At 33.7% G+C, this 12,608-nt stretch overlaps 1 protein-coding gene across 7 annotated transcripts in view; it reads right to left on the bottom strand.

Annotated features, from left to right (window-relative positions):
* The window catches only part of PPHLN1 (periphilin 1), a 141,713-nt gene that overhangs the window by 40,483 nt on the left and 88,622 nt on the right, over positions 1 to 12,608 (bottom strand). For all 7 annotated transcript variants that reach the window (XM_060024598.1, XM_060024597.1, XM_060024594.1 and 4 more), the window contains one exon: positions 7,970 to 8,110. In XM_060024598.1, coding sequence (XP_059880581.1) covers positions 7,970 to 8,110 — 141 coding nt within the window. The remainder of the gene's footprint in view (positions 1 to 7,969; positions 8,111 to 12,608) is intronic.

Raw genomic sequence — 12,608 nt, 5'->3', positions numbered from 1 at the left:
AATAAATAAAATATTTCATAGTAAAATTATTTTCACATTTCATTTTGAACAAATAAAGGGGAAATCCCCCAAAATAAAAACAGAAGTAAAAGGACAAGAGGTAAACAGCCCAAATCTTCACACTGATGAGAAAATGGGCTCTCAAAGTTAAACTTACACAGGAAACTTGCTATAAAATATTCCTAAGAGGTAATCTGAAAGTAGTCAATATTCCAAGGTTGCAAAGAAACAGGCAAAGTAATACTCAACACAACCGTAACCACTTGTATAGTGATTTTCAATATATAAAGGGCTTTCACATACAAGAGCTTGTTAATTCTGCAGGAAAACATGCAACTAATCCCATTTAACAAATGAGGAAAAGGCTCTGAGAAGTTAAAGCACTAAATGGAAGCATCCAGCAATTTCTATGCCACACTACTTAGAAATGTTCCCAATGTGAAGTACTCAGAGACTAAATAAAATTGTTAACTTACAAAAGGGGAACTGAATAGCAAGTGACAGTAATTTGGAACCACTAGAGAAAATCCTTACCTAACACTGGTTGACAGGAAACAAAGAAGGGAGGTGAGAGAAGGAAGCTCACACATGGGCTTACGCCATGGGGAATACCTGTATTGGGTACTTTTGTTTAAATGATGACATTCCCAGGTATAATGTCCAGGATGGCCTCATCTCTTCTGGTACTTGCAACATTTTAAGTATGGTTTTTATAAGGCTTGGTATTTGTATTGTCCAAATTTTATATTTTATGTAAAAATTGTATCTTAACAGAGTCATCAATCTCCGTATTTATGAATTTATATCAGGTATAAATAACTTACTTTTAATTAAACGTAAAAGCTAAGACGCTTGGTTTTGACATTTCAAATATGATACAAATTACCTTCTGAGACAGCTTCCAGATGAAACTCCCTTAAAGTGAAAACTTTACACTTACGTTTCAGCAACAAGCATCTATAGTAAGAGCATGCACAGAATCTGACTGATAAATTTCAAAAACTCTGAAATTTAGCCAAAATAAATGATTTATTTTCAATGGGTTTTGGGAATAAGAGATTTTTTCAGAGGTAAATCATATGTGAGTATATTTTACTAAATCTATATATGTAAGGTCCGAATAAGTGGTTGGTAATAATGGACTGTTAAATACAGTAGGGTAGACTTGATGTCTAGACAAGATAGTGGTAAGAGCTACACTTTTAAAAAGTTCGTTACTTGCTCTGATAAAAAGAAAAAACAAAGAATGTTTCTATCATGTAGGACTAGTATAAAATGCTTATTAGATCATGCATATACAATGATAGAGTTGCCACTACTTTGGAAACAATTTCATTTTAACCCATCATGTGTGACTCTTCTCCATGTCTGCAACTCTAGTTGACATTTCAGGAAGATGGTTCATTTGATTAATTTTCAAGCCTTTTCTCTGTAAAAGTAAAACAAAAATATCCTATTTTATATTGAGGGAGAAAGAGAGACCCAGTGAGAGGACTGGGAAGAATCAGCTATATAGTTAGACGGTGACTGAAACTAGACACTCGAAGAAAAGAAGAGGGCCACAGGCAGAATGGTGACTAACGGAACGTCTTGTCTACTGAAGAAAACCCTTTCTGCACAATTCATTAGCTCAACAAGCACTATTTAATTACTGACTGATGCATAGCAATGATAAATATTTGAGTTTTTAAAAAGCATTTTAATGTAAGTACACTGTGTCCTCATTAAGAGGTTTAAAAAAGAATCAACACTTAAATATTCTATAGTTAAATCTGAAATTAGCTTCTTTATGTACACATATGATAGTGTGTACAGAAGAAGCAATATTTAGCTTTTAATTTTTAATATGATTTAGATTAGGAAGAGACCTAAGATTATTCAGCCTAACTTTTTTATTTTGAGGAAGAAAATGAAGAAAAGCCAGTGAGCAGCCCATACGGTCACAAAATGGTTAACATGTAGAATTCAAATTAAAATAAAAATCACATATTAAGTAGATTGATCTAGACTTACAGCAAAACTGTATTAACCTATAAGACTGATGACCTAGACAGGCAACAAAATGATTTCTGAAGTAACTTGATTTTTATTAACTAGAGTAAGGAAAGTGGCCCCAACATGGCTAAGAAATAAAATTTCCTCAATATAACAAGGCTGGCATAGCTATGATTGACTATAAAAAATAATGTCTTTACCAAAACAAATGTATATTCAGTTTAAGTCTTTGGAAGTTAAAAGAAGGAAAGAAGAAAAATACACAATCCCCCCTATCAAGAGTCTCTGAGTAGTCTCTCTGTTTTAGAACATTAGATTGGCACCCTCTCTGGATCTAAAATGATTCCTGTCTATATTTCAATTATAAATTATCAGATAAATATAGTAATCAACCATTCTGTTAATAGAGAGACTTAACTTGCAGGTAGAAATATCAGCTTTTTCATAAAACAGCTTTATGTTATTAGGATAGTGTCCTGAAATAGCCAAAGAGGTCTTAAAAATGAATTTGCCTTCATGGTACTTGTTCTTTTTTGAATTACTCACCAAATAAGAAGAAAGAAGAGATGGACCTTCCCCCTTACAAATGATGACTTTCTGCGACTTGAGGAGCATCATGAGTAATGTATTTAAAGAATATTATCAGGTACATCCCCGGAATTAGATTGGCTTAGATTTTATTAATTGCATCTACTAACATAATTTTTAAGAAAGGCTGATAAAGATTGGTACAAGCAAGAAATTCAGATTCTCTACAAACTCACATATTACAGTTACGCTCAAACTTGACATGCCATTAGAACTATAAGAGGTAAACAGGCACTCTGGTGATCTCCTATGCAGTTACTAAAACCTGTACAGCACTTCACAAAACATAAACACAGGCATTTGACACCCACAGTATTAAAGCAACTCCACAGCCCCAAAATGTATATATTAAATGTAATATTTTGTTTATTTAAAAAAATACATATATATACATTTTTTTAATGTGGAGAAATCAGAGGACCTATATTTTGAAACACGGTTCCCAAGGGATTATAAATGTCTATTAATAGGGGACTAGTTATATATACTGATATAGAATGGTCACTAAAACATTGAACAGGGTACAGAGTATGGTACTGTATTTAAAGAAAAAGCATGGAGACACACACACCAACTTTTATCTCCACTCATCTGAATCAAACATGCTCCAGATGTGTGTGTGTGTATATGTATGTATGTGTGTATACACACATACATAAATACTGTATATAAACTCTGTGTATACACATATATATGTATATATACACATATATACACATACATCACATATACAGTATATCTACACTCTGGGGAAAGAAACTGGGCAGCTAAGAATTATAGGTGAGAAGGAAACTTGTTTTCCCTGCATAATCTCTTGTGCCTTTTGAATTTTATCCTTGTGTATTTTATCACTTAAAATACAGCTTTCAATGGATGGGCTGGAGGACATATTAACATAATAGAAAAGACTTTCATAAATAGTTGTTTTGGGTGATATTTACAAAGTGCTACAACTGTTACAACTTATCCAACTGAATATTTAAGATCTATGCATTTTATTGCATGTTAATTATACCACAATTAAAAAACAGACAGTACAAAAGTCTCTTAATTTACATAAAAGGTGGTCATAGTTTTCAACCTTTCAGTACATTAGAAAGTATAGAAGAACCTAAGAAAAAACAGTCACCTCCTTCCAACTCCTTGTTACTCCAAATATGGTACAGACTAGTAAAATCAGCGTCACCTGGGAGAATGTCAGACATTCCAATCTCAAGCCCCATCCCAGATCTACTGAATCAAAATCTGTATTTTAACAAGATCCCCCAGTGATTTACACCCACATTAAAGTTTGAGAAGCTCTGATAACTAACTTACCGGAATATTTATGGCAGATATCCAACAAGCTCTACTTTTTAAAAGCCCCACAGATGTACAACAAAAGCAGAGAATTACAATATAAGCATGGTGCCTTGAGAGTGAAGAGATGAAAGGTTCTTTTTTTTAAGACTAGTTGGCAGAGCAAAAGATCCTAATAAACTTCAGTTACACACCAACTATCCTTACAGTTGCTTCACTAGGCACCTGCTTCTCTACAACTTCTTGGGTCTTTAGGAGGATTTTAGCCACCTGACACTCTTAGTCATATGATCTGCTAGGCCAACAATGCATATGCATATTTTTTGTCTGTGTATGTATACATATACATATGTGTGTGTGTGTGTGTGTGTGTGTGTGTACCCACCCCAGATCTACTCATATTATCTGATTCCATCTGAAGAAAGAGGAAGATAGAACAATCAAAGCCAGATCTTGCCAGTGGGAAATTACAAGAAGACTTAAATATCATTAGATGCCAGGTCCCCAAGAAAACAGAGGATCTCACTGACAGGCTATGTCTAAGCACAATTTTATCAAAATTTATGAGGGATTTTGCAAATCTTAAATAAGAGAATTCCAAAGAGTTAAAGTAAATATTGCTTTATCCCTCAAGGTACAATAAAGGGAAGAAGGGTATGTAATAATGGAGGATTTCAATTTGCATCATTCATTCAAAGTAACAATTTGTTAAAAGCCAAGATTCCTCACTGGTAAAATATCAAGGAGTAGGATGCACTTTCAAATCAAATAGTTCAGTAGTAGTAGGTATGTGAGGACTTGAGAGATATATCACAATCAAGGGGTTAATGCCAAATACCTGAACCAGAATATGAATCACCTATATATTTCTTTTGAATTTTAGAATTTTATTTATTTTTTATACAGTAGGTTCTTATTAGTTATCCATTTTATACATATTAGTGTATATATGTCAATCCCAATCTCCCAATTCATCACCTATATTTTTGTGGATTAAGTCTCTCTAGGAATTACCATAATGACAGAAGAAATTCTGAAGTTCGCCTTTCTAAGCTCAGAAGCCAGAAAGCCTAGGAAAATATTCCAGTATTTGAATGTAAAAGGTGGCCCAAACTGGGTAAGAGGGGATAATCTGGGGAAATAGGGGGAAAAGATACACCACAGGATCCAAAGCATAAGGAGGATAAATGTGCTGTAGCAAGAGAATGAATCATATCCACTAAAAGATATTTATGTAAAAGTGAGATGATTCAAATGATCTCTAGCAACATAATATTCAGAGATGCAATCTGATGTCTTCTGGCTCAAGGATTTTAGACCAGTGGTCCTCCACCATATACGACTATAAGCTGGCAGCTTTTTCAAAAGACACCTGTACCTCTACCCTACCGAATTCTTATATGCCCAGGAATGAGATGGCAATAATATGGCAAAGAACATGAATCTGCTCTTATTGAAGTGATTCTGATACACTCTATATCCATATGCGTGCCCTTAAACATCGAATAAGCCACATTTGTAGGCCCTCTGAATTAAATTAAATTTTGGCCTGAAGATTTAGTTTATTACATATTGTAATACTGCCTCAAGTTAATGACTTTCTTTGGATTCAAGGGCTGAAGGACCTAATTTATATAAACCCTCAAAAAACATGTGGAAATTTATAAGATATCTGAACATATTGCACTTGACATAACAGGGAGAAAAAGCAACTTGGCTATAACACCAATATTTACATTCCTACATTATTCTAAGTTTGATTTGTTGGCCTCATCTATGCAGGCTCTTTTTGGGGGGGCTATTATTCATTTTTTAAATCATGCAATATTTCAAGCATATGGAAAAATATAAATTACTAGACAGCTGTATAATAACTACCATCTAGCTTTCTCAAACCTTTATAATATTCCTATCCATCTGGTATTTAATCTCTAAAAATAAAATGTGCAAATGTTGGAGAGAAATCCCCTTAAACCTAATTTTTTCATTTTCAAAAATCACTGTAACATTAAGACATGATTTATAAAATAATTACATGTCATTATTTACTAGCTTTGTGACATTTTGAGGAATTCTGGTTTGATTTTCTTGTCAATATATGAAAACCAAAGTATCCTAGCAACACAGTAGTTACATTCCAATATTTAACATCATTAAGTTCTCTATTTTATAATGGTTTTACTTCTCTAGTACATCAGAATACAGTAATGACCTTTTAGAGTTATTTTTCTTTCTTTAGTTCATCTTTCCTTGTTCAATATACTTTAGTATCAGATTTTTCATGTGTTTGAACAATGGACAGATGAAAACAGAAATACAGTCATACTTACAGGTCAAACATATATGGGTGTCTGTAAAGTGTACAAACACTGGTTTCATACTAAATAATTTTATGTGTGTGCTGCTAAGCTAGGCTCTACCTCTGACTGGTAACCCACCTTTTCAAGATCAAATAGATCACCTATGACTAATAACAAGAGGAGACAGTACAAAAATATTAATAAATAACAACCGAAAATACTCCCTCCCAATAGGGGAGTCAGTCAAGTTTTTCTACCAGTTATATTCTTAAGAAAACCTCTCCTTTAAAGAGCTGCAATTTAGGTGAAAAAGAAAAATAACATTAAATAATTCATTCACTTAACAATCACTTATCAAGCACTTACTAAGTGCTGGGCCTAGGCACTCTGTTAAGTGGTCAGGTTAAGACACACTCTGATTTCAAGTGACTCAGTGACTATTCATACAACACATATTTCTTGTGAGCCCACTACATGCCAATCGCTATTCTGGGTAATGAAGATAAAGCAGTAAACAAAACAAAGTCCTTGCTCTCATGAAGCTTCCATATGGAAGGGAGACAAGCAAACATATGTCAAATGGTAGGGAAAAAAAAAAGCTACAAAGAAAAATAGGTCAGAGTAAAAAGACAGTAATTTTATATAGGGCAATGATATTCATATTCGTACTGGAAGATACACCTAGTGAGCAAACCATTTATTTACTCCCATTTAATTGATATCTCGAAAGGCACCAATCTGCCTTTCACATCACCAAATTAAACCGGATTTTCTCAGTCACCGTTTTCCTATATAAGCTGCACAATCATATCTAGGATTTAAATAAGATCTTCTACTTAACCAAGGGAAATAGATTTTAATTGATGTGGAAATGGACAGCGCCTTGAGAAAAGGTTTAATTTTGTTCTTAATTTCCAACAGTTTTTAGAAGATTATATAACAATATAATGACATTTACTCAAGGCACTAGAGAGTAACAACATCAAAAACAAACAGCTGTACAACATGTCACATTTTAGAAAGCCCTTTCACATTTCATTTACTTCATTTAATTCTCATAAAGTGATAATACCCTATAAAGCAGGTAATATTTCCATATTGAAACACTTTCAACTTTTCTATGCATAATGAGCATATGCGAGGAGGATTAAAGAGGAAATGATGGCTACTTTTTAAATCTTAGGTAAGACAAAGCCTCTAGGCTTATTCTATTCCAAAATTACATTTCACACTGTATTAAGATACAGATAGAAGGTTTTGTCCTATAACTATTCCTTAAGCAATCTATTCAATCTATTAAAAACAAGACCCTGACTTTTCAAAATGACATCATTAAAATTAGATTTAAATACCTATCCTTTATTTTTTCTTTAATATTTGAAAAATACTTAAAAGTATAATGAAAACCATCAAGAAACATCTGTAATCCCAGTATTCAAAACTAACATTTGCTATTATATTGGTATATTTAATATTTTTCAACCCATCTCTAAGTTTAATAGTTCTTTAATTGCTCCACACTAACTAGAATATTAATATTCTCTAAAATAGAAGCTTGCTTTTTATTAAAAAGAGAAAAAAAAGTAAGCAGGGGTGGAGGACCAAACTGATCAAAATTACTGTGAAATCAAATCAAACATTTTTTAGAATTTTTTACATTGTAATTTCAGGGTCACAAATGGAAAAAGACAAAATGAAATATTTATTCAATAAATATTTACTGTAACTACTGTGTACAAAATGACAGGAACAAAAGATTTTATACTTTAAGCAGACTGGATTCTCACCTGTTCAATCTCTTTGGTTTTTGAGGCTATTGCTTTAGAGCGACTGGTTAGCTGACTGTCTTCGAATAATTCTATGCCATCTGTTGCATTTGTCTCAGGTTCTTCTGGCTGGTCAATGAACAATGGTGCCGTGGATCCCGCCTTTAAAAAGAATTAGAAATCTTTTATTACTTTCTTAAAGGACATACAGCATTTTAGATGACTGAATATAAGCACCAATTGGCAGATTATCTCAAGAGAAAGTGCTAAATTTAACCTGTCTTAAGAAAAGAAACACTTTCAATCTTGCTATGCATAATGAACTTATGTGAGGAGGATTAAAGAGGAAATGATGGCTACTTTTTAAATCTTAGGTAAGACAAAGCCTCTAGGTTTATTCCATTCCAAAATTATATTTCATACTATATTAAGACAGAGCTAGAAGGTTTTGTCCTGTAACTATTCCTTAAGCAATCTATATAAGAAACACAGAAGAAAAAAGTCCAACTGGAAGTGAGAAGTGTGAACACACATAAGCAAATATATTACACAGAAACATAGAAAAGGACTCTACTTCAGAAGTTAAAAATACCCTGCCTCCTGTAACCTAAGAATTTATTGAAATAACTGAAAAGAAAACAACTCCAAACAGCAATAATTATTACTTCAACAATACTGCAATAGTTCATTAATGAGTAAATGATCCCATAAAAAGCCCAAGGCCGATTATCTTACTTTCTAAAAATACTTTTGATGAAAAGAGGAAAACTAAATAAATGAGGGAAAACTATTATTTAACTACAATGCATTAGTTTACTCAAAAATTTATTCTATGATAAATGCCAAGCACTGCTCAAGTGACACTAGATCTATCAATGAACAGAACAGACAAAAGTTCTTGGCTTCATGGAGCCTGCAGTAAGCAGTAACTTGGAAAGAGTAAAGTTTGAGCTAATATATTTTACTGTTGTATATTTTAGTTGGGTGGGAGGTGAAGGAGGAAATAAGAAAACTGTACTTATCACAAGTTTATCAAAAAACTTACGGTTTTTGTGATTGACGTAGCAGCAAACAGCAGTAGGTTTACAGAAGTCACAAGATATATATTAATTAGTGGTATTTTTCACCTGTAAGAGCAGTGGCATTCCAACATCTAATGTGTTGTACACTGCCACAACCTCTTTAGAGAGTAATTTGGCAATATTTATCAAAATGTACCACATATCCCTTTCACCAAGCACCTTCACCTGTAGGAACTTAATCTACAGATACACACATGAGCAACGAATGCTAAGATATGGTTGCCGTTAGTGGCAAATGATTGAAAACAACCTAAACGTCCATCAAGTAAATTATGCACTATCTAGAACCATGGAATACTAAGAAATCATTTAAAAGAATAAGAACAGTCTAAATATACTGCATAATGTATCCTAATTTTTCTCCTGGCAAGTCCTGAAGGTCATTCCCCATAAATATACTGCCAGTTGTGTCAAAAACAAAAGGGAAGAGGGAAGCATAGATATATATACCTTTATGCATATATATGAACACACTATCTCTGGAGGGATATAACCTATGGGGAAAAAAATGATAGAAGAGGCTGTCTCAATAGGGATAACTTAGAAGACACTGTACCTATTCCAATGCCTTTTGAATTTCTGACATGTGCATGCATAATCTACTTTTTAAAAAACCTGGTTTTTATAAGTCTGAGTTATATATCTTAAGGGATTTAAATTGAAAGTATACGAATCATTTAAGGGGAGAGGATTCTGGGAAGACAGCAGAATAGGAAGCACTAGCAATCTGTCTCCCAACCTACACAAAAAATTACACTGGCATAATGTCTGATTTAACTATTGTGGAACTCTGGACTCTGTTGAAGTCTTGTCCCTTCCGAGGAAGACATGGGTGGTAAAACTGAGGTTAAATTCAGCTCTTCACACAGTAGCAGCTGCCCATCTCCCACCCCTACCCACTTGGCAGGAAGCTGTGTACATGTTCCTAGAGCAGCTTACACATTGCTTATGGGAGTCAGACTGGGGAAAAAGTACCCTATCCTTCAAATATCAGGGAACTGTGCTCCGATCACTGATTGCTGCTTCTGATCAGAGGGGCAGACAAACAGGTGAACAGCCATTATTATTATACCTCCCCTGACTGTTGCAAGCCCCTCTTATTCTGACTGAAGTGACTTCCAGGGGATATAAAGGACCAGAACCCTCCCCCCTTCATTTTTCACACCTTCCTCTTTTGGGAGCCAGACATTAAAGATAAGAATGTTAAAAAAAAAAACTGTATACATGGGGGAAGTTAGAAAGTAAATGGGCACAACAAGGGAAAGGCTCAGAAAGAACAGAGAAGACTTTGTTTACACCTCAGACTGATCCTCAGTACAGAAACAGCCAACAATAAAAAACAAACAGTAACAACAACAACAACAAACCCAGCAAGCCCAGGGGAACAGGGGGAATCTGACTTACAGAGTTACCACATTATTAGATTCAAATGCCCAGTGTTCAACAAAAAAAAATCACAAATCATACAAAGAAACGGCAAAGTACTGCTCATTCAAAGAAAAAAATGAATCAACAGAAACTGCTCCTGAAAAAGACCTAATGTTAGATCTACTGGATGAAAAAACTTTAAAATAACCATCTCTAAGATGCACAAAGAACTAAAGAAAGTTGTGGGAAAAGCCAAGAAAGCAATGTGTGAACAAAATAGAAATATCAATAAAGAAATAAAAAACCTAAAAGGAAATGAAAAAGAAATTTCATAGCTAATAAGACCAATAATTACAATAAAAAATTCACTAGAGGGATTCAAAGGCAGAAGAAAGAATCAGTGAACTTGAAAAACAGGACAAGGAAATAGGAAATTATTGCCTGAAGGACAGAAAGAAAAAAGATTGAAGAAAAGTGAACAGAACCTAAGGGATCTGTGGAGCACCATCAAGTGGACCAATATACACTTAATATATACATCCTTCTGGGAATCTCAGAAGGAGGAGAGAGAGAAAGGGGCAGAGAAGATACTTGAATGAATAATGGCTGAAAACTCCCAAATCTGATGAAAGACATGAATATAAACATCCAAGAAGCTCAAAAAAACCCAAGATGAACTCAAAGAAGCTCAAAAGACACATTATAATCAAACTTTAAAGATAAAGACAAAGGGAGAACCTTGAAAGCAGCAAGAAATCATCATCATCAATACAAGGGGTCTTCAACTAAGATTAAGCAGATTTCTCATCAGAAACTTTGGAGGCCAGAAGACAGTGGACTGATATGTTCAAAGTGTTAAAAGAAAAAACTGCCAACAAAGACTGCTATATCCACCAAAACTGTCCTTCATAAGTGAGGGAGAAATTAAGACATTCCCAGATAAACAAAAGCTGAGGAAATTCATGATACTAGATCTGTCACGCAAGAAATGCTTAAGGAAGCCCTGCAAGGTGAAATGAAAGGACACTAGATGGTAACTCGAAGCTGTATGGAGGAATAAAGAGCTCAATGAAGTTAAATGCATAGTTAAAACAGCTAGTATTACTGTAAATAGTTGGAAACTGCACTTTTTATTTGCAACATGATTTAGGAGACTATGACATTTAAAGAAAAAAATTATTAGTGTAAAAACTAGTATCACTGCAATGTTGGTTTATAACTCCAAGTCTTATTTTCTAGATAATTTAATATGCTAATGTATTTAAAATAATTATTAGTTTATGGTTTGGGGCGGCACACAATGTATAACGATGTAATTGTGGAACATCAACAAATGAGGAGGTAGAGACAGAGCTGTAAAGGAGTACAGGCTTTGTATGTTATTGCAGGTAAGCTGGTATAAATTTAAATTAGTGTTACAATTTTAGGATGTTAAATGTCTTCTCCATTGTACCCACAAAGAAAACAGCTATAAAATATACACAAAAGGAAACAAGATAGAAATTTTAACATTTCACTACAAAAAATCAACTAAAAACAAAAGAAGACCTGAATGCAGGAAATGAAGATCAAAAAAGCTACAGGGCATATAGAAAACAAATAGCACAATGACAGGAGTAAGTCCCTTCTCAGTAATTACTTTCAAGTGTAAATGGTTTAAATTCTCCAGTCCAAAGACAGAAATTGGCAGAATGAATAAAAACATATGATCCAACAATATGTTATCAACAAGAGATTCACTTGAGACCCAAAGGCACAAACAGGTGGAAACTAAAAGGATGGAAAAAAGATATTCCATGCACATAGTAAACAAAAGAGAGCAAGAGTGGCTATAATAATATCAGACAGATAAACTCTAAATAAAAAAAGGTTACAAGAGACAAGGACATTATGTATTAATAAAAGTTTCAATAAAGCAAGAAGATATAACAAACATTTACACACCTAATGACAAACTATAAAAATATATGAAACAAAACCTGACAAAATTGAAGGGAGAAATAAACAGTTTCACAATAATAAGTAAGGAAATACGTAAGGGAATAGTGGGCTTAAGCAACACAATACACTAACTACATCTAACAGACATATACAGAACAATCCACCAAACTTCAACAGAGTATACATTCTTCTCAAGTGCACATGGAACATTTCCCTGTATTGGGGCACATATTAAGTCTCAACAGATTTAAAAAGAAAAATCTGGAAAA

Source organism: Delphinus delphis, chromosome 11 (genome assembly GCF_949987515.2).
Source record: "Delphinus delphis chromosome 11, mDelDel1.2, whole genome shotgun sequence".
Lineage (NCBI taxonomy): Eukaryota > Metazoa > Chordata > Mammalia > Artiodactyla > Delphinidae > Delphinus > Delphinus delphis.
The sequence above is the reverse complement of the archived record's forward strand: the minus strand, read 5'-3'. Positions and strand labels throughout refer to the sequence as shown.